At 42.7% G+C, this 21,722-nt stretch overlaps 1 protein-coding gene across 5 annotated transcripts in view; it reads right to left on the bottom strand.

Moving 5' to 3' along the window:
- Positions 1 to 21,722, bottom strand: part of ADAMTS9 (ADAM metallopeptidase with thrombospondin type 1 motif 9) — a 226,863-nt gene that overhangs the window by 76,924 nt on the left and 128,217 nt on the right. For all 5 annotated transcript variants that reach the window (XR_010842518.1, XM_059075759.2, XM_059075758.2 and 2 more), the window contains one exon: positions 3,843 to 4,016. Coding sequence is in view for 4 of the 5 variants with exons in the window: in XM_059075759.2 (XP_058931742.1) it covers positions 3,843 to 4,016 (174 nt within the window). In the remaining variant the exon portion in view is untranslated. The remainder of the gene's footprint in view (positions 1 to 3,842; positions 4,017 to 21,722) is intronic.

Genomic DNA, 21,722 nt, shown 5'->3' with positions numbered 1-21,722 from the left:
GCGGGGGCGCCTCAAGCCCCCGCTCCGGATTTCACGGGGAGACGGGGCTGGGGGAGGTGCTCCAGCTGTCACCGGCTCCACTTACAGCGTCCAGAGCCCTACGGCCTGGCGGCCCAATCACGCCTTTCCAAACCTACAACGACCGCATCACAGAAGCGACCAAGTGGGCTGCAGAGTGCGCCAGAGACCACCTGTGTGTGCAGTCCAGGCTCTCCCAGGACTCTGGGACAACCTTCCTTCCCTACTTGATGGTCTGCTTTCCCATCTGCCCTCCACTTAATTTCCTTCCTTCTCCTCCCTCCCTGGCTGTATATCGTGACTTAAAAGTTACTTTTCTGCTTCCCTCCCACCAGCCCGGCTCTCTCTAAATCATGCAGTCATTTAGACCTTCTGCCATTAATTATACGGCATTTAAAAATACCCAGACGATACAGAAGAGGAGAAAGAAAAGTGTCCCGGCTGGTGTCCTGGCTCCTTCTGTGATGGGACATCTAACTGGTTATTAATAAGATTTTAGATTATGTTCAACCTCCTCAGCTAAGTATTTTACATAATACTTTTTTAAAAGACAACTGAATTAACCAACAAATTATTTTGATGATATTTTTGGGCCAAGTCACCAAATAACTGGCCACTCCCTGTGAAAATGCGACATAAAATTAAGGTAGAGTTTCAGGATTCTCAAGATCAAAGGTTCTTTGGGCGGGGGCAGATGAACCGTGGAAACAGTGTGCCGCATGTGGAGTGTTTTGCTTTTTCTGGGGTGAGGGCCCATAGCTTCCATCCGTTCTCACTTGCTATTAAAACCAGTGTCTCTTTTTCCTGGTGTCTCCTAAGCTGTTTGCTTTAAGCCACGTGGCTTGCCGCTCCTGTAACTTTTCCAGGGGGAAGGCTCCCCTTGACGCGGTCCTAGAGTGAGCAGGGAACTGGCCCAGCCACAGGCATGCAGAGCATCCTTGGGCCTTCCCTTCCAGCTGGCTTAAGACCTGGCAATACTCCGCGTACGTTTCTTCCTTCTTTGGCTGCCGCTGTTTAAATGCCCAAAGATGCAGTTGATGCCAGGCCAGGGGAGAGCAGGGCTAGTCTGAGGTGTCTGACGCATGGATAGATGGCTAATAAATGCTGTCTGTCCAAGCTGTGGATATTTTAGAGTATCTAACTCAGTGCTTGCATGCCCTGACCTCAGTGTGGACTAATTTAAACAAGGCTGTACGTCTGAGAAGGCAAGTGCTAAGACCCTTTCCCCTTACCAACCACAAGCAAAAGCGGCCCAGTGCCCATTTACGTGGGGGACACAGTGGGAGACAGGTGTTGACAGATGGAAACGAGCCCCAAATATGGTCAGGTTTCATTCAGAGGCCTCCACAGCTCTGAAAAGAACCCTTCAGTAGCTTCTAAGAGCATCCTGAAAATGTTGAGTGCCTCTGGCTTCCTTAATCCATTTCAGGCCAAGAGTTGTGAAGTGTAAGAGGCTCTCATCTCTGGGGAGGGGAGAGAGGAGGGGAAGGTCTTATGGTTGACTCTCCATGCCTTGGTGCCCTGTGCATGTTTCATCATGAGTGCAGATTTCTTTTCTAACTTGAAAATAACCATAAAGAAAAATGAAACAATAAGAATGTGGGCCTCTTGTGCTAGGGATACACGTCGGGCCCAACCAGGGAAATGCACACATGGGCCAGGGGTGCTGGAGTCTCCTTCTCCAATATGGAGCACACAGAACTCTGCAGGTGATGGAGGCCCCAGACAGAAGGCAAATCTTGCTGTGGCTTTGGCATTTTACTAGAAACTTTTCTAGAGGGAATTCTGGTCCAGTTCCTTGGGCATCACTCCCCTTGCAGAGTCCCTTCCCATGATCCTGGTATCTGTACAAAGTCCTGTCTCCATCCCTCTAATCTTTGCATATAGTTTGCAGATTTTTCAACTCATGGTACACATGAAAATTTGCAGATGTAAGGAAGGCTTTTTAAAAAAAATTTTCTCCCTATCTCATCTTTTGGGGGTTAATGTTAAGGTTATAGTAAAGCCACAGGAGGAACATTATACAAGTCTTAGAAAGAGACCAAAACTCTTTCAGTATAATAACAACACACCAAATCCAGCTAAGATGAGCATGTCAACCTTGGCAGTGTGACAGGCATACAAACTTCAGCAAGATGAGGGATCGAGAACCAAGCCAGAAACCAGGAAGAAGAGGCCCCCAGGAGGCAGACAGGTGAATGGTCCAAGGGACAGAGGCCTGAGGAGGGAGACAGGTCAGAAAGGAAGGCTCTCCCTTCCTGAGAGTCAGGGTGTGGGCTTGTGCAGCAGCCCAGGGAACCAGAAGTTAGGGACCATGCCTTTCAAGGCACTAGGAGGGGTGAACTGAAGAGAGGAGCCCCCTGGACCCACCTCCCTCCACCCGCCTTGGTATCTGAATGGGTTGGAACCTGTGCATCAAACCCAAAGTCAAGGACTATTTTGAACACTCATCTGGACTTCCCATGTTCCTGGGTGGGCAAGAGTAAATCTATTTCTAATGATCCAGACCACATCTCCCCTCCTTTCTTTGAGAACATACCAAGAACAGGTAGGGTTGGTATAGAGCAGAGTTTCTCAGCCTCAGCACCCCTGACATTTGGGCTCAATAGCTCTCTGTTGTGGTGCTGTCCTGTACACTGTAGGAGGTTTAGCAGCATCTCTGGTCTCTACCCACCAGATGCCAGTAGCAGCCTACCTCCCCCGGCTGTGACAACCAAAGATGTGTCCAGACGGTGCCAAACGTCCCTCAGGAGGTAAGGAGGGGAAGGCAAATTCACGGAGGTAGAGTGAAGGATGGGGAGACATAGTTAGAAAAGGCTTTAGGAACAGTTTCAGTGCAGAAACAATTCAACACCCAACAAACACATCATCTAAATGCAAATATTCATCCCATTAAAACATGAAATTGCTGCCCTGTTGAAGTCTAACGAGACGCCAGTAATAGCAAGCACCTTTGTTATGAGTCCAGATACTTCACTTTCACATCTCTAAATTCTTTGGGGCAAATGACAACTAGTGTTGATGCTACAGGTCATTCAGTATTTGAAAATATCATGAGGTTTGAAAATATAATCATGTGACTGTTTACTATTGGTTTATGAATAATAAAAATTGTCTAGGTAGGCACTGTGTACAGGAGGAGATAAGGAAAAATAGACACTTGAGATTCCTTGGATATTATGGAAAACTATTTCATTCCTCTGGATCAGAGGTTGTTAAATGGGCAACCAACATCTGGCCCACAAAAGTGTTTGGTTCGACCCACACAATGTTTTAAATAAATAATTTGAGTCCACATTTTAAGATTAGGAGATAGCACATAAGAGTCCAAAGTTTTGTCCTCTCTTGAAACATCAGGTTTGGTTACACTGGACCCACATTTCTGCATGGCCTCTGTTGGAGTGGAAAAGAGCCTGTTCCCCTTACACATCATGTGCAAGTTAGTCACAGTCCCCACCATTCCCTATTGCCTCCCTGATGCTAAGACATTTTCGTGTCATACGTAACTTTCTCCAGGCACCTACAGGAAACATATGAATTTGCAGTGTCTGTAAGAATTCCTTTCTAATCATACTATTAGGCATTAAAGGGAATCACAGAATGTAGAGTTGAGAGGAGCATGGATACTATCTTGTGCACCTCCCCCACTCTGCACCTGTAAGGACTCTGGCCCAGGAAGGCTGAGGGACTTGTTTGAGGGCTCCCAGTTCTCAGGGACAGAACTGGCAGGTGGGTGTGAGTCTCCCACATTCCTGCCCTCATCACTCTGTTGCCCTCAGGCCATCGCTGACCCGAAGGCACATCCAGAATCCCCAGGACTGTACCTCTGACCATTCTCCTGTGATCCAGACATACTCGCAGGGCTGCAAGCCACAGCTCTCACGATCCACAGGCCGTGTGCTCATGTCACAGTGCATGCTGTGAACCTCGTCACCTTCGTCCTCACCCACACACACCACCTTGCGGTACCTGGAGCCTTTGCCACAAGTCTTGGTGCACTGTTAAAGACAGAGAAAACAGGTGGTGACATGGAAAGATAATAGATGATTTCTCATATCCTGTTACCATAGTAATTTATTTTCCTTTCTATGTACTCTATAAGACTGAGAGATCTCTGAGGGTACACATTACTAGAGAACTCATTATTTTACCCCCGTTACTTAACAGTGTAACATAGAAGAACAAAGCTGACTACATATTGGATTTATTCCTTTAGCTCTAACGCTTGTTTTCTGTTGCCTGTGCTTAGTCGTGCTGGCTGTGCACCTTTTGTGAAAGAATGTTGCCTACAGCCTGAAATATACAGGACAGCCTATTCTCAAGGCTCTGGCCTTTAAAGTATAAGTATAAAAGAAGCCTGAATTCTAACTCTGGTAAGATGGTTCTTTGGGACACTAGTCCACCAACTTCTCCGTCTGCTGCTGGCTTTCTGAATAAAATTGCTATTCCTTGCCCCAACACCTTGTCTCTCAATTAACTGGCCTGTCATGCAGCGAGCAGCATGTACTTGAACTTGGTAACAACACTGTTCCTGTCATCGTGATCAGCATTCAATAAGTGGCTGTCTGAATGAAGCAGTGAAAGTGTGAATGAATGAATTTCAGGTTTGGGAAGGACCTTAAGGCCTGACTACTTCACCCATTCAAACAAGCACTGAATCTCTTTAAAACTTATGGCCAAATGGTGTCCAAATACCTCTAGAGTCAGGCAAGTTATTCCCTGTCCAGGTGGCCCATTTCATCTTATAACATGGAACTAAGCCTGTCTCTTTGCCAAATCCAGCCTGTCGTCCTACTTGTCGATTCCAAGGGAGCATACAGAACAAATTTTGTTTCTCACAAATAACCCCCCCCCCTTCAGGGACTTGAGGAGAGATTTCCTGTGGCCCCTGTAGCCTTTTCTTCCCCAGGGTGAACTGTTCTCACCCCTTGATCATTTGGCCAATATTCACCAAGTTCCTGAGGAGTGTCAGGCCCTGTGGTGGGTCTGGATGAACAGGAGCAGACACAAATAGCACAAACCCTGCCCTCAGAGAGGAGCTGTATTTTAGTAGCAAAGACGGATGTTACAGATGTAGACAGCTAGGCAGCAAGATTTAGCCATTACTATAATTTCCAGTTTTCGGATGAATAAACTGGGACTTAGCCTAAAGGACTAATTCCTGTTTATCCATCTTTTTGTCAGGTGAATGGGAGAGATGTTTTTTATTCCCATAAACCAAGTGGAGAAAATAGAGCAAGTGGTAGGTTTCATTTTAGGATGATCTCTGTGTTGACCACAAATTTACCTTTTTTTGCTTTCACTAACAGAAAACCCTACTGGAGAAGTTTTACCTTAGTTATCTGTGTTGTTAAAAGTTCTCCCAAAGCCTGTCCTATCTGAAGCGCCTGTGTCACCCAACATTTCAAGACTCCAGATTACATAGGAAAGTCACTGTAACCAACCTGTGTCAAGGACAGTTTAGGTTCCCCTTAACCAGGGATTACAAACTCTGTTGCCCCTGGGCCTTATCCAACTACTGTGAGCTGTCATTGTTCCCATAATGTCTCTTAAACTTTTTCCTTCTGGTCTTTTCAGGGAGGGTCTTAGACCCCACCTCTTTTATGTCTCTCACGAGCCTCCTTCTCTTTTATTAGCCAAAGCATCCCAAAGGCATTTGAGTTTGGAATCCAGGTTGACTCAGAAATGTCTTTCCTGATATACTTCTTGCCTTTCTTTTTCTTTCTTTTCTTTTCCTTCCTTTTTTTTTTTTTGGTAGCAAAAGACACGTAACATAAAATTCACCATTTTAACCATTTTAAAGTGTACAATTCAGGGGTGTGTAGTCACTGGTCATATTGTGCAATGGTCATCACTATCTAGTTCCAGAATATTTTCATCACCCCAAAAGGGAACCCTGTACCCATTAAGCAGTCACTCCCCATTTCCTCTTCCTCCCAGTCTGTGGCAACCACCAATCTGCTTTCTGTCTCTGTGGATTTGCCTGTTCTGGGTACTTCATAGAAATGGAATCATCCAGTATGTGGCCTTTGGTGTCTGGGTTCTTTCATTTAGCATAATGCTGTCAAGGTCTTGCCACGTTAGATCAATACTTGAGTCCTTTTCATGGCTGAACAGTCCATTGTATGAATATACCACATTTTGTTTATTCAAATGTTAATGGACATTTGGGTGTTGCCATCTTTTGGCTATTATGAAGAGTGCTGCTATGCACATTCATATGCAGATTTGAACACCTGATTTCAACCCTTTCGGGTATATCCTTAGGAGTGGAAATGCTGGGTCATCTGGTATAACCATGTCTTTTGTGAGATGCTTTGTTCTTTCAGAAAGTAGTGGGCATATATGTACGTGCTTGTGTCCTGGTAGCTCCTTGTCATTTGCAAACTTAATTCAAAACTGCTGCTTAGAAGCAAATCTCTACATCTAGAGTGTGGAATCATTTATAATTTTTCTGGGGCACAAATATGAACAGAAAACAGTGTGAGATGAGCACAGAGAAGCAGATCCCTTCCCACCAGTGTGGGAGGCTGGCTGAGCTCAGTGCCTAGCTCAGCTCTGACTCATCAGTTCTGGGGGTTTCTCTTCCCCTGGAGGATGCTGGGAACCATCCTGAAGGAATAATGTTTTTGTTTCTTCATTAAAAAAAGCCAAATGAGGCCCTGAATGTTACAAAACAAAACAATGGTTAATCTGTGATGTGTAGATCTATGCCGAAGACATACTTAACTCCCCATAGAAAAAGTAATTCCTTAGAAAATCAGGATTTAGGTGACTCAGAGAAGATCAAGATTATTGAGCAGCGGACCTGGACTAAACCTTCCAGTGTCCTCTTTCATTTTCACTAATCCTTAGGGCTTTAATCTGTAGCAATAAGTAACAGTTTAGAGCAGAAAGCAAGGATTACTAAATACTTTCTGCTTGTTAGGTGTCTTTCCCTTGGTCTTAAATAATGGTTAACTACCATAAAAACTATTTTGCCAGTGGTGGCAAAGGGCATTGGGAAGCCTTACTTTGAATATAACTTTTAGAAAAATTAAACTAAGTAAATAAGTGACTTGCCCAGTGGTTTGGAATGAGTCAATAGCAGCTTTGAAAATCACTTAGCATGGCTTCTCTCCTGGAGTTTTAAATCCTAACTAGAGCACAGGGGCTGGGGAATCAGAAAGCAAATCCAGCCCATACTATAGGATTTTATCAGCTTTCAGTAATATCACTTCTCCCACCCACCTAGGATTTATGACTCCTTCCTCCGTGCTGGAATATGATCTGGAATGTTCTGAAAAACAGCTGGAGAAGCTCAACTAAGCTTATTTTAATTTCCAAAAGATTTTTCTCCAATTTCATTACAGATTTTAGAAAAAACTATACCAAGTATGGAAGTCACACCACCAGCACCTCTGAAATTCAGCACACCTGTAATTCAGAAAGCAAATATCACAGCCCTGGGTTAACTTGGGTAACTTGCTCATTGTCCCGTAGGCTACGTGTGCCTGTAAATGTACTAAAACTAACAGGGGAAAATAACTTTTTAAATTTGAGAATGAGGAAGATCTAAAATAAAACATTTTATTTAGCTAGGTTGGTTGGCCACAGGGTAATGGTCTAAAAAGGGTCACTTAATGCAATGGGTAGAAACTGTCTTTCCTTAAAGACTGCAACCAAGTTGCTTTACATTTTTTTGGTGAGATGCACTAACCATGCAGGGAAGAAGATCATTCTTCATATTCACCTGCTCAACCTTTAAGGTGGTTGATTTTCTCCATGGATGAAAGAATGTGTTGCGTCCTCACTAAGGCCAGGCTACCATTGTCGGACAGTGTGTGGACAACCAAGTCAAAGAACAAATGGGGAGCCTGACAGCATAGTGTTCTGGAAGTGCTACACAGAGTCTTTGGCTAAAAGGAACAGTAAGTGCAAACCAATTTATCTAACATTGCTTTAAATTACAAAAGAAAAAGCAACCTTCAAGTTACCAATGGGTTCATTTTAAAAGTCAGGTATGTGGAGTTTGGACCTCTTTGCCCCCAAATAGTATACTTGCAAGGGAAAAAGGCAGAAATAATACTATGGAGACATTTTGTAACTTTAAAGTCATTCACTCATTCAACCAATACAAGCACACCTCAGAGATACTGCGGGTTTGGTTCCAGACCACCGCAATAAAGGGCATATCGCAATAAAGCGAGTCACATGAATCGCCTGGTTTTCCAAGGCATATAAAAGTTATATTTACACTATAATCTACTAACTATTTAATAGCATGTCTAAAAAAATGTACATAATTTAAAAATACTTTCTTGCTAAAAAAAGCTAACCATCACCTTAGCCTTCAGCAAGTCCTAGTGGTGACATCAAAGATCACTGATCACAGGTCACCAGAACAAATATAATAGAGAAAAACTGCAATATTGCGAGAATTACCAAAATGTGACACAAAGTGAGGAAATGTTGTTGGAAAAAATGGCAGCAACAGACTTGCTCAACGCAGAGTTGCCACAAACCTTCAGTTTGTAAAAAAAAAAAAAAACAAAAACAAAAAACCCCACAGTACCTGCAAAGTGCAATAAAGTGAAGTACAATAAAACGAGGTCTGCCTATTTGCAATGGGCCAAGTTCTGTGCTGGGCGTGGGGTTACAGCCCTGACACCTTCCTACTCACCTTCTCTCTCTCTCTTATGACACCCGGGGTGGCTGTTCCTCCCAGCTGGGGGTTCATGTGTCAAGACAGTCGGCTAACTGGTGACCCCCGGGGTTTAGCACTCAGGGCCGCCTTGTATGGCTGTTGTGAGCAGGTATGAGTTTCATAACAGAGAGTGTAATGGAGGTGGAAGCCATCAGGGTATCTGCAGCTGTGACAGCGAGAAAAGAGGAAGGACCAGGGGTGGGAATTCCCACAACACTGAAAGCGGTGCGCGGGTCGTGGTGGAAGAGGAGGAGCTGAGGTAAATTGGCACACGTGAGATGGGGGGCACTCTCAGGAAGGGCTCAGCATGCGTGGTTGGAGGTGGATGTCACGGGGAGGTGGGGCAGGGAAATGATACCAGCAGTTGGAGGTCCTTAGAGCCTTCGGTTTGAGATGGGGATTTCAGAAGGTAGGCAAAGGCCAGATCACAGAGGGCCCTGTAAATGTCTTAGGCTGCTTAGCAGAAAATCCAAACTCTTGCCCTGGCTTACAGAACGCGTCATAACCTGGGTGCTCCTGCAGGTCCAACCTCATTTCAGCCTTCTGGTCCCTTTGCTGGCTCGGCTCCCAACGTGCTGTGCTTTTGTCCACAAGCATGCTGAGCTCTGTCCTCCCTCTCCCTTCTACCTATAATCACCTCCTTTTGCCCTTTATCACCAACCATCCTCGAGAAGGTGGGACTAGCCTATCATTCTCTGCTTCTATCTCAGCACCTTGTTGTTGCCGTTTTCCATCACGGCATTTTTCACAATTGGCAATTTCATAGAACACATCTGTTTGCTTGTCTTCTGTCTCTCTCACTTGATAATCAATCCCACCATAGCCAATTTCACATTTTCTATTGCATCCCTAAGGCCTAGTGCCTGGCACTTTGCAGGTGCTCGACAAAGATTTGTTGAATAAATTAATGAGGGAATGAGTGATAAAGAGTTAATATCTGGCCCTTGTTCACACATCAAAACCCAATCACCCCCTACCGTAAGCTTCATAAAATCTTTGTAACCAACTGACCTGAAGCTCATTACTAATTTTTCTGTGCTAAGAAGATGAACTTGGGAATCATTCTACAGCTGATCTCAATAAAAGTTTTTAGAATCCAAATATGTACTAGAGTGGGCCAAGTCCCTGCACTGGGTCAAAGAGCCATGGTGTGGTCAGTTCTACAAAGGCCAGAACGATCCAAGCACAGCTTGTCCATGGCAATGTGACAATAAAGTAAAACAGCTGTTCTTACAGGGAAAACAGTTTGTTTGTTCTAAAAGACATTGTAGAGTGCTGTGATTCTAAATAGTTAAAGAAGAAAGGCCATCAATTAGAAGGGTTTGTTCTGTAATGCCTTGCTTTTTCCTTCCCTCCCTCCCTCCCTCTCTCCTTCCTTCCTTCCTTCCCTCTCTCCACCCATTATTTTGTCCCTCCATTCATTCATAAATTAATTCATTCACCAAGTGTCTTCAATGCTGCAGGTACTGTGCTAAATGCTGGGGAAAACACTGGTGAACAATCTTTCTGACCTCCAACAGCTGATAACCTAGACAAGAAAAACAGGCAATAACAATTCAGAGTGCTAGCTACTGAAGCAGAATATTTTCAGGGTGATAGAGCTGAGAGGAGGGACATCTGACTCAGTCATTTGAGGGGAGGTGTGATTTTCAAGGGCTTCAGAAAGGACGTGACATCTTGATTCAGGCCTGAAGGATGAGCAAGAGTCACTGATGTGAGGGAAGGTGCAGAGCAGCCACTTTGTGACACAGAGGTACCAGGGAGGAAAAAGAGTATTCTGGGTAAAGGTAAAAAAAGAATATTTGCAAGAACTGGGAGACTTACTCCTTAAAACAAAGAGATGCATAACCTACATACTCACAATTCAAGTTGGATCAAAAGACCTCTGCAGCTATAAGTAAATTCATAGTCAGATTACAATACTATCAGTAAGTTTTTTCACGACAGTAGCTTTCAAAAGAATTAAAAGGTCATGTATTTTTTTAAACTCAGTCTCATGAGCATAATAATTCTAAAGACCCCGAATAGCCAAAGCAATCTTGAGAACAAAAAATGGAGCTGGAGGAATCAGGCTCCCTGACTTCAGACTATACTACAAGGCTACAGTCATCAAGACAGTATGGTACTGGCACAAAAACAGAAATACAGATCAATGGAACAGGATAGAAAGCACAGAGATAAACACACACACATATGGTCACCTTATTTTTGATAAAGGAGGCAAGGATATACAATGGAGAAAAGACAGCCTCTTCAATAAGCGGTGCTGGGAAAACTGGACAGGTACATGTAAAAGTATGAAATTAGAACACTCCCTAACACCATACACAAACATGAACTCAAAATGGATTAAAGACCTACATGTAAGGCCAGACACTATCAAACTCTTAGAGGAAAACATAGGCAGAACACTCTATGACATAAATCACAGCAAGATCCTTTTTGACCCACCTCCTAGAGAAATGGAAATAAAAACAAAAATAAACAAATGGGACCTAATGAAACTTAAAAGCTTTTGCACAGCAAAGGAAACCATAAACAAGACCAAAACACAACCCTTAGAATGGGAGAAAATATTTTCAAATGAAACAACTGACAAAGGATTAATCTCCAAAATTTACAAGCAGCTCATGCAGCTGAATATCAAATAAACAAACAACGCATTCCAAAAATGGGCAGAAGACCTAAATAGACATTTCTCCAAAGAAGATATACAGATTGCCAACAAACACATGAAAGAATGCTCAACATCATTAATCATTAGAGAAATGCAAATCAAAACTACAGTGAGGTATCACCTCACACCAGACAGAATGGCCATCATCAAGAAATCTAGAAACAATAAATGCTGGAGGGTGTGGAGAAAAGGGATCCCTCTTGCACTGTTGGTGGGAATGTCAATTGATATAGCCACTATGGAGAACAGTATGGAGGTTCCTTAAAAAACTACAAATAGAACTACCATACGACCCAGCAATCCCACTACTGGGCATATACCCTGAGAAAACCATAATTCAAAAAGAGTCATGTACCAAAATGTTCATTGCAGCTCTGTTTACAATAGCCAGGAGATGGAAGCAACCTAAGTGTCCATCATTGGATGAATGGATAAAGAAGATGTGGCACATACATACAATGGAATTTTACTCAGCCATAAAAAGAAAGGAAATTGAGTTATTTGTAGTGAGGTGGATGGACCTAGAGTCTGTCATCCAGAGTGAAATAAGTCAGAAGGAGAAAAATACCATATGCTAACACATACGTATGGAATCTAAGAAAAAAAAAGTCATGAAGAACCTAGGGGTAAGACAGGAATGGAGATGCAGACCTACTAGAGAATGGACTTGAGGATGTGGGGAGGGGGAAGGGTAGGCTGTGACAAAGTGAGAGAGTGGCATGGACATATATACACTACCAAATGTAGAATAGATAGCTAGTGGGAAGCAGCTGCATAGCACAGGGAGATCAGCTCGGTGCTTTGTGACCACCTAGAGGGGTGGAATAGGGAGGGAGACGCAAGAGGGAAGAGATATGGGAACATATGTATATGTAAAACTGATTCATTTTGTTGTAAAGCAGAAACTAACACACCATCATAAAACAGTTATACTCCAATAAAGATGTTAAAAAAAACAATAATTCTAAAGTGAGTAAAACTGAGCAGTGAAAACCTAAATAACTAGCTCAAAGTTGGCAGGTGATCTTAAAAGCCCAACATTGTGATACGTGGATAAGCTGAAGTGCTGGTCATCATCTGAATCCTCCATCAGGAGTCCACTGTACCAAAGAGAACTACCATTTGTGGAAGGCCTAAAATATACTAGGCACTGCACTGAATCCCTCACTTAATCTCACTTAATCCTCACTATGACATTCAGCAAAGTCTGCCATACAATTCCCACTTTGCAGATGAGCTAACTGGAGCCCAGAGATTTGAGGTCAATTTCCCAGAGCCACATACTGAATGCTCTTTTGTTGACAACACACTGCTTTGAGGGCATAAACAAATGGAACATGAATGTCTGGAAAGAGCATTTTCCTCTTCTCTAATAATTTTTCTCTGCGTCTGAAAGTCCAGGCTCTATCTTCTGATATCATGAATGAACACTGATGCTCCTTCCCCTGCACTGTCCACAGGCCCCTCAATGAACAAAAAAGGTCCACTGAAGTACTCCATCAAGACTCCCCCCCAACCTCACGGCTTAAGGTCTGATCGCCAACCAACTAGACCAAGAATTTCATCTTCAGAAGCGGGTGGGGGCAGTCACCAGTACAGAGAATTATACTTCGATGCCAACTCTGCTGAAACAGTCTGGCCAAGCCAATAAAAATAGAAGAATGCACCTTAGGTGCATTTCGACATGGGAATCAGAGGAATATAAAGATTCAGAGCATGTGTTCCAAAGGTCAGGCTGCTGGGCTTCAAATCCGAGCCTTATTACCTAGTGATTCCATGAACCTGGGTGAATTAACCTAGCTAAGCCTCATCTTTTTTTTTTTTTTTTTTTTTTTTTTTTTGTGGTACGTGGGCCTCTCACTGTTGTGGCCTCTCCCGTTGCGGAGCACAGGCTCCGGACACACAGGCTCAGCGGCCATGGCTCAGGGGCCCAGCCGCTCCGTGGCATGTGGGATCCTCCCGGACCGGGGCACGAACCCATGTCCCCTGCATCGGCAGGCGGACTCTGGACCACTGCGCCACCAGGGAAGCCCAAGCCTCATCTTTAAGTGGGGATAAAAATGTAATTACGACATCAGAGAGTTATGAAAAGGTTAAATGAGGTCCTCCATATAAAAATATTCAACATGGTGCTTGGTCCATAGCTTAATAAACAATGAGATGTATTATTTTTATTATCATAGTATCAGGGCCACTGCACTGTATAACTCTAGAGGATGCCCCTCACATTGTAGCCTAGGGGAATGGTACCCCTGGGTTGTGCAGTGTACAACCTGTGTGACTGTCTATAACATCCCTGGTGATCATGCTACTGTGGGTATGTGGAATCGTGCTTCTCCAGGTGGACACTTGGATTATTTCTCATGAAGAGGAGGGTGCCATGTGCTATGTGCCTGGTGTGAAATACTTCTTGCCAACAAACAGGTGGGTTTTTAATAGTGTCTAAGGGGGAAGCAAAAGGGAAAAATGCACACTCAAAAAGTAAGCAACAGCTCTGAGTTAGTTGTAAAGAATGGCTAAGAAGAAGAAAACCTCCCATAATGGGGTGGGGTGGGAGTCTCCAGCATCCAGTTCACTGGGCTCTGAGACTGCCCTGGCATCTCACTGACGTCAGCTCAAGGTGTCACTAGATGAGGGGAAGAAAGTCAAGGCATGTGCATGCACAAAGTGCATATCAGGTGAAATGGTAGCAGAATGAGTGGGTACAGAGGAGGTGAGAACCAGAATGGAGGTGAAGGCTGATTAAGAGGAGCCTGAAGGGTGCTGTACTATCAAGTGACCACCCAAGGTACTGTTTAACGAGGACGCTTTTGATCATGGAAGTAGGGGCAATTAATAACTACACCAGGCCTACCCCATGCATAAACCAGGACGGCTGTAGGCAAATAGGAGCAGGGGCAAATATGAAGGTGGTTGCCCAGCTGCTAGCAACATTCCCTCGAAGCCTCGTGGATGTGGGGATGTTTGAAGAGAGGACTACCCGCATGCTTTGCAAATGAGGAACAACGGGTTCTAATGGGGCTTCTCCCTCCCCCATCCAGCTGCCCTGCACCTCCCTTGGGCCAATTCAGTGTCATGTGAGGGCCTCCCACAGTCCTCCAACCTCCCTCACCACCCAGGTCCACTGGCCTCAAACTCTCCACTTCGGGTTCAGGCAGATGAGAAAGCATGTTGGCAGGAGGGCAACTAACTATCTGATCCACTTTTCTTGCTGCTCCCCTCTGGTCAACCTCTAAATTTAGCCATAGGTCAGGCTATCTTAGTAGGTCTTCTGTTCTTATACAGAGCTTGAGAGCAATATTTAAGGCAGGATTTAGAAAGATTGATCTGCATGGCACAGACAAAGAAGTAAATTTCTAGGCACATTTCAGAAGATCAGAGAAGCAGACTTCCTCAAAGCATATGTGGCAAGGTTTCTAGTCTTTGGGACTCAGAAGGAATTGTCAATGGAGCTTGCATTTTCCCAACTGGCACTAGCATTTTTAAAAGTTGGCTAAAGCATGAGCTGTCAGCTGAGATTCACTTCTGAACACTCTCTTACTTTGTGTTCCCTGGAGCAGTCATGCAGGGTTGTGTTTGGCACGTGAAGATGGAGAGGGAGAGGGAGAGGGAGGGAGCAGGCAGTGGTAGGTCTGAAGCAAGAATTACAAAGAGAATCAAGTGGTAACACACAGGCAGAGAGGGATGAAGACGGCTCTTCTTCCTTCTCTATCTGACTCTGTCAATCCCCAAATCACTCGATTATTTCTAATTTTCTCAGAACAACTTTGCACACTTATCATTATTCCCACTTTACAAATGGCAGACTCACAGTTCAGAAAATAAAGCATCCTTGTTCTAAGTCACACAGCTGAAATGTGGCAGTGCTGGTATATGAACCACGAGTGTAAAATTCTACAGCCTCTGGGGGTTCCCAATAACGTGTGTGGCTCAAGTACAATTAATTTGAAATGTAACTGCTTTAGCTATTCCTCCCTGCCACAGCCTGGTGGAAGTAAAAACAAAAAAACCCCACTAAACTTTAGAAGGAAAATGAGCAAAAAAAAAAAAAAATTGAGTAGACAGAGAGGGTGAGAGTTCTAAAGAACAGAGATTACTGAAAACAATGGAACTAATCCATCAGGAGGGTGAAGGAGAGGGAAGAACAGAGCTGGCAGGCTGAATACCTACAAGGGTTAAGAACGCAGTTGTAAGAAAACAAACCCCATTTAAAATTGCATCAAAAAGAATAAAATATCTAGGAATAAATTTAACCAAGGACGTGAAAGATCTGTACATCAAAAACTACAAGACACTGATCAAGGAAACTGAAGAAGACTGAAATAAATGGAAAGATCTTCTGTGCTCATAGCCTGGAAGAATTAATATTGTTAAAAGGTCCATACTGAGGCTTCGGCTTCAGAGGTCAGATCCCAGGGAGAGGACTGGGGTTGGCTGCGTGAACACAGCCTGAGGGGGGCTAGTGCACTACAGCTAGATGGGAGGGAGTCCAGGAAAAAGTCTGGAGCTGTTGAAGAGACAAGAGACCATTGTTTGGGGTGCGTGAGGAGAGGGGACTCAGAGTACCGTCTAATCGCGCTCCAGAGATAGGCGTGAGCCGCGGGTAACAGCACGGACACCAAAGACGGGCATGAGATGCTAAGGCTGCTACTGCAGCCACCAAGAAGCCTGTGTGCAAAATCACAGGTCACTCTCCACACCTCCCCTCCTGGGAGCCTGTGCAGCCGGCCCCTGCCAGGGTCCCGTGATCCAGGGACAACTTCCCCGGGAGAACGCACGGCACGCCTCAGGCTGGTGTAATGTCATGCTGGCCTCTGCCGCCGCAGGCTCGCCCTGCATCCGTGCCCCTCCCTCCCTCCCCCTGGCCTGAGTGAGCCAGAGCCCCCGATTCAGCTGCTCCTTTAACCCCGTCCTGTCTGAGCGTGCAACAGACGCCCTCAGGTGACCTACACGCAGAGGCAGGGCCAAATCCAAAGCTGAACCCCAGGAGCTGTGTGAACAAAGAAGAGAAAGGGAAATCTCTCCCAGCAGCCTCAGGAGCAGTGGATTAAATCTCCACAATCAATTTCATGTACCCTGCATCTGTGGAAAACCTGAATACACAACAGATCATCCAAAATTGGGCAGTGGATTTTGGGAGCAACTGTAGACTTGGGGTTTGCTTTCTGCATCTAATTTGTTTCTGGTTTTATGTTTATCTTAGTTTAATATTTAGAGCTTGTTATCATTGGGAGATTTGTTTATTGATTTGGTTGCTCTCTTCCTTTTATATATATATAAATATATGTTTTTTCCTTTTTCTCTTTTTGTGAGTGTGTATGCTTCTTTGTGTGATTTTGCCTGTAAAGCTTTGCTTTTACCATTTGTCCTAGGTTTCTGTCTGGTTGTTGTTGTTGTTGTTGTTGTTTTTTGCAGGACAGTTTTAAAATTATTTATTTATTTATTTTAACATCTTTATTGGAGTATAATTGCTTTATAATGGTGTGTTAGTTTCTGCTTTACAACAAAGTGAATCAGTTTTACATATACATATGTTCCCATATCTCCTCCCTCTTGCATCTCCCTCCCTTCCCACCCTCCCTAACCCACCCCTCTAGGTGGTCACAAGGCACCAAGCTGATCTCCCTGTGCTACGCAGCTGCTTCCCACTAGCTATCCACCCTATGTTTGGTGGTGTATATATGTCCATGCCACTCTCTCGCTTCGTCTTTTTTTTTTTTTTTTGTATACTTTTTAGCGCTTGTTATTATTGGTGGATTTGTTTTTTGGTTTGGTTGCCCTTTCCTTCTTTCCTTCCTTCCTCCCTTCCTTCTTCCCTCCCTCCCTCCCTCCCTCCCTCCTTCTCTCCCTTCCTTCTTTCCTCCCTTTCTCTCTCTCTCTTTCTTGCTTTCTTTCTTTTTCCTCTTTTTTATTACTTAAAAATTTTTAAAAATATTTTTTATTTTAATAACTTTAATTAATTAATTAATTAATTAATTTCTCCCTTTTCTTCTGAACCATGTGGCTGACAGGGTCTTTGTGCTCTGGCCGGGTGTCAGGCCTGTGCCTCTGAGGTGGGAGAGCTGAGTTCAGGACATTGGTCCACCAGAGACCTCTTGGCCCCACGTAATATCAAATGGCGAAAGCTCTCCCAGAGATCTCCATCTCAACGCTAAGACCCAGCTCCGCTCAGCGACCAGCAAGCTACAGTGCTGGGCACCCTATGCCAAACAACTAGCAAGACAGGAACACAACTCCATCCATTAGCAGAGAGGCTGCCTAAAATCATAATAAGGTCACAGACACTCCAAAACACACCACCGGACACAGTCCTGCCCACCAGAAAGACAAGATCCAGCCTCATCCACCAGAACACAGGCACCAGTCCGCTCCCCCAGGAAGCCTATACAACCCACTGAATCAAACATACCCACCGGGGGCAGACACCAAAAACAATGGGAACTACGAACCTGCAGCCTGCAAAAAGGAGACCCCAAACACAGTAAGTTAAGCAAAATGAGAAGACAGAGAAACACAGAGCAGATGAAGGAGCAAGGTAAAAACCCACCAGACCAAACAAATGACGAGTAAACAGGCAGTCTACCTGAAAAAGAATTCAGAGTAATGATAGTAAAGACGATCCAAAATCTTAGAAATAGAATGGAGAAAATACAAGAAACGTTTAACAATGACCTAGAAGAACTAAAGAGCAAACAAACAATGATGAACAACACAATAAATGAAATTTAAAATTCTCTAGAAGGAATCAATAGCAGAATAAGTGAGACAGATGAGTGACCTGGAAGAAAAAAAAGTGGAAATAACTACCGCAGAGCAGAATAAAGAAAAAAGAATGAAGAGAATTGAGGACAGTCTCAGAGACCTCTGGGAAAACATTCAACACACCAACATTCGAATTATAGGGGTCCCAGAAGAAGAAGAGAAAAAGAAAGAGACTGAGAAAATATTTGAAGAGATTATAGTTGAAAACTTCCCTAATATGGGAAAGGAAATAGTCAATCAAGTCCAGGAAGTGCAGAGACTCCCATACAGGATAAATCCAAGGAGAAACACGCTGAGACACATATTCATCAAACTATCAAAAATTAAGTACAAATAAAAAATATTAAAAGCAGCTAGGAAAAACAACAAATAACATACAAGGGAATCCCCCATAAGGTTAACAGCTGATCTTTCAGCAGAAACTCTGCAAGCCAGAAGGGAGTGGCAGGACATATTTAAAGTGATGAAAGGGATAAACCTATAACCAAGATTACTCTACCCAGCAAGGATCTCATACAGATTCGATGGAGAAATCAAAACCTTTAGAGACAAGCAAAAGCTAAGAGAATTCAGCACCACCAAACCAGCTTTACAACAAATGCTAAAGGAACTTCTCTAAGCAAGAAACACAAGAGAAGGAAAAGACCTATAACAACAAACCCAAAACAATTAAGAAAAGGGTAATAGGAACATACATATCGATAACTACCTTACATGTAAATGGATTAAATGCTCCCACCAAAAGACACAGACTGGCTGAATGGATACAAAAACAAGTCCCCTATATATGCTGTCAGCAAGAGACCCACTTCAAACCTAGGGACACATACAGACTGAAAGTGAGGGGATAGAAAACGATACTCCATGCAAATGGAAATCACAGGAAAGCTGGAGTAGCAATTCTCATATCAGATAAAATAGACTTTAAAATAAAGACTATTAGAAGAGACAAAGAAGGACACTATATAATGATCAAGGGATTTATCCAAGAAGAAGATATAACAATTGTAAATATTTACGGACCCAATATAGGAGCACCTCAATACATAAGGCAAAGGCTAAGAGCCATATGGGGAATATGACAGTAACACAATCACAGGACGGACGTTAACACACCACTTTCACCAATGGACAGATCATCCAGAATGAAAATAAATAAGGAAACACAAGCTTTAAATGATACATTAAACAAGATGTACTTAATTGATATTTACAGGACATTCCATCCCAATACACCAGAATATACTTTCTTCTCAAGTGCTAATGGAAAATTCTCCAGGATAGATCATATTTAAGAAAACTGAAATTGTATCAAGTATCTTTTCCGACCACAACGCTATGAGACTAGATATCAATTACAAGAAAATATCTGTAAAAAATATAAACACATGGAGGCTAAACAATACACTACTTAATAACGAAGAGATCACTGAAAAAATCAAAGAGGAAATTAAAAAATACCTAGAAACAAATAAGAATGAAAACACGATGACCTAAAACCTATGGGATGCAGCAAAAGCAGTTCTAAGAGGGAAGTTTATAGCAACACAATCGTATATCGGGAAATAAGAAACATCTCAAATAAACAACCTAACCTTACACCTAAAGCAATTAGAGAAAGAAGAACAAAAAACCCCCAAAGTTAGCAGAAGGAAAGAAATCATAAATATCAGATCAGAAATAAATGAAAAAGAAATGAAGGAAACAATAGCAAAGATCAATAAAACTAAAAGCTGGTTCTTTGAGAAGATAAACAAAATTGATAAACCATTAGCCAGACTCACCAAGAAAAAACGGGAGAAGACTCAAATCAATAGAAATAGAAATGAAAAAGGAGAAGTAACAACTGACATTGCAGAAATACAAAGGATCATGAGAGGTTACTGCAAGTAACTATATGCCAATAAAATGGACAACCATGAAGAAATGGACAAATTAGTAGAAAAGCACAACCTTCCGAGACTGAACAAGGAAGAAACAGAAAATGTAAGCAGACCAAACAGAAGCACTGAAATTGAGACTATGATTAAAAATCTTCCAACAAACAAAAGCCCAGGACGAGACGGCTTCACAGGCGAATTCTATCAAACATTTAGAGAAGAGCTAATATCTATCCTTCTCAAACTCTTCCAAAATATAGCAGAGGAAGGAACACTCCCAAACTCATTCTACGAGGCCATCATCACCCTGATTCCAAAACCAAACAAAGATGTCACAAAGAAAGAAAACTACAGGCCAATATCACTGATGAACAGAGATGCAAAAATCCTCAACAAAATTCTAATAAACAGAATCTAACAGCACATTAAAAGGATCATACACCATGATCAACTGGGGTTTATCCCAGGAATGCAAGGATTCTTCAGTATACACAAATCAATCAATGTGACAAACCATATTAACAAGCTGAAGGAGAAAAACCATATGATCATCTCAATAGATGCAGAAAAAACTTTCAACAAAATTCAAACCCATTTATGATAAAAACCCTCCAGAAAGTAGGCATAGAGGGAACTTACCTCAACATAAAAAAGGCCATATATGACAAACCCACAGCCAACATCTTCTCAATGGTGAAAAACTAACACCATTTCCTCTAAGATCAGGAGCAAGACAAGGTTGTCCACTCTCACCACTATTATTCATCATAGTCTTGGAAGTTTTAGACACAGCAATCAGAGAAGAAAAAGAAATAAAAGGAATCCAAATTGGAAAAGAAGAAGTAAAGCTGTCCATATTTGCAGATGATATGATACTATACATAGAGAATCCTAAAGATGCTACCAGAAAACTACTAGAGCTAATCAATGATTTGGCAAAGTAGAAGGATATAAAATTAATGCACAGAAATCTCTTGCATTCCTATATACTAATGATGAGAGATCTGAAAGAGAAATTAAGGAAACTCTCCCATTTACCACTGCACCAAAAAGAATAAAATACCAAGGAATAAACCTACCTAAGGAAACAAAACACCTGTATGCAGAAAATTATAAGACACCGATGAAAGAAATTAAAGATGATACAAACAGATGGAGAGATATACGATGTTCTGGGATTGGAAGAATCAACATTGTGAAAATGACTATACCTCCCAAAGCAATCTACAGATTCAATGCAACCCCTTTCAAATTACCAATGGCATTTTTCACAGAACTAGAACCAAAAGTATCAAAATTTGTATCAAAACACAAAAGACCCCGAATAGCCAAAGTAATCTTGAGAAAGAAAAATGGAGCTGGAGGAATCAGGCTCCTGACTTCAGAGTATACTACAAAGCTACAGTAATCAAGACAGTATGGTACTGGCACAAAAACAGAAATATAGATCAATGGAACAGGATAGAAAGCCCAGAGATAAACCCATGCACATATGGTCACCTTATTTTTGATAAAGGAGGCAAGGCTATACAATGGAGAAAAGACAGCCTCTTCAATGTGGTGCTGGGAGAAGTGGACAGCTACATGTGAAAGAATGAAATTAGAACACTCCCTAATACCATACACAAAAATAAACTCAAAATGGATTAAAGACCTAAATGTAAGGCCAGACACTATCAAACTCTTAGGCAGAATACTC

This window comes from Kogia breviceps, chromosome 10 (genome assembly GCF_026419965.1).
Source record: "Kogia breviceps isolate mKogBre1 chromosome 10, mKogBre1 haplotype 1, whole genome shotgun sequence".
NCBI lineage: Eukaryota > Metazoa > Chordata > Mammalia > Artiodactyla > Physeteridae > Kogia > Kogia breviceps.
The sequence above is the reverse complement of the archived record's forward strand: the minus strand, read 5'-3'. Positions and strand labels throughout refer to the sequence as shown.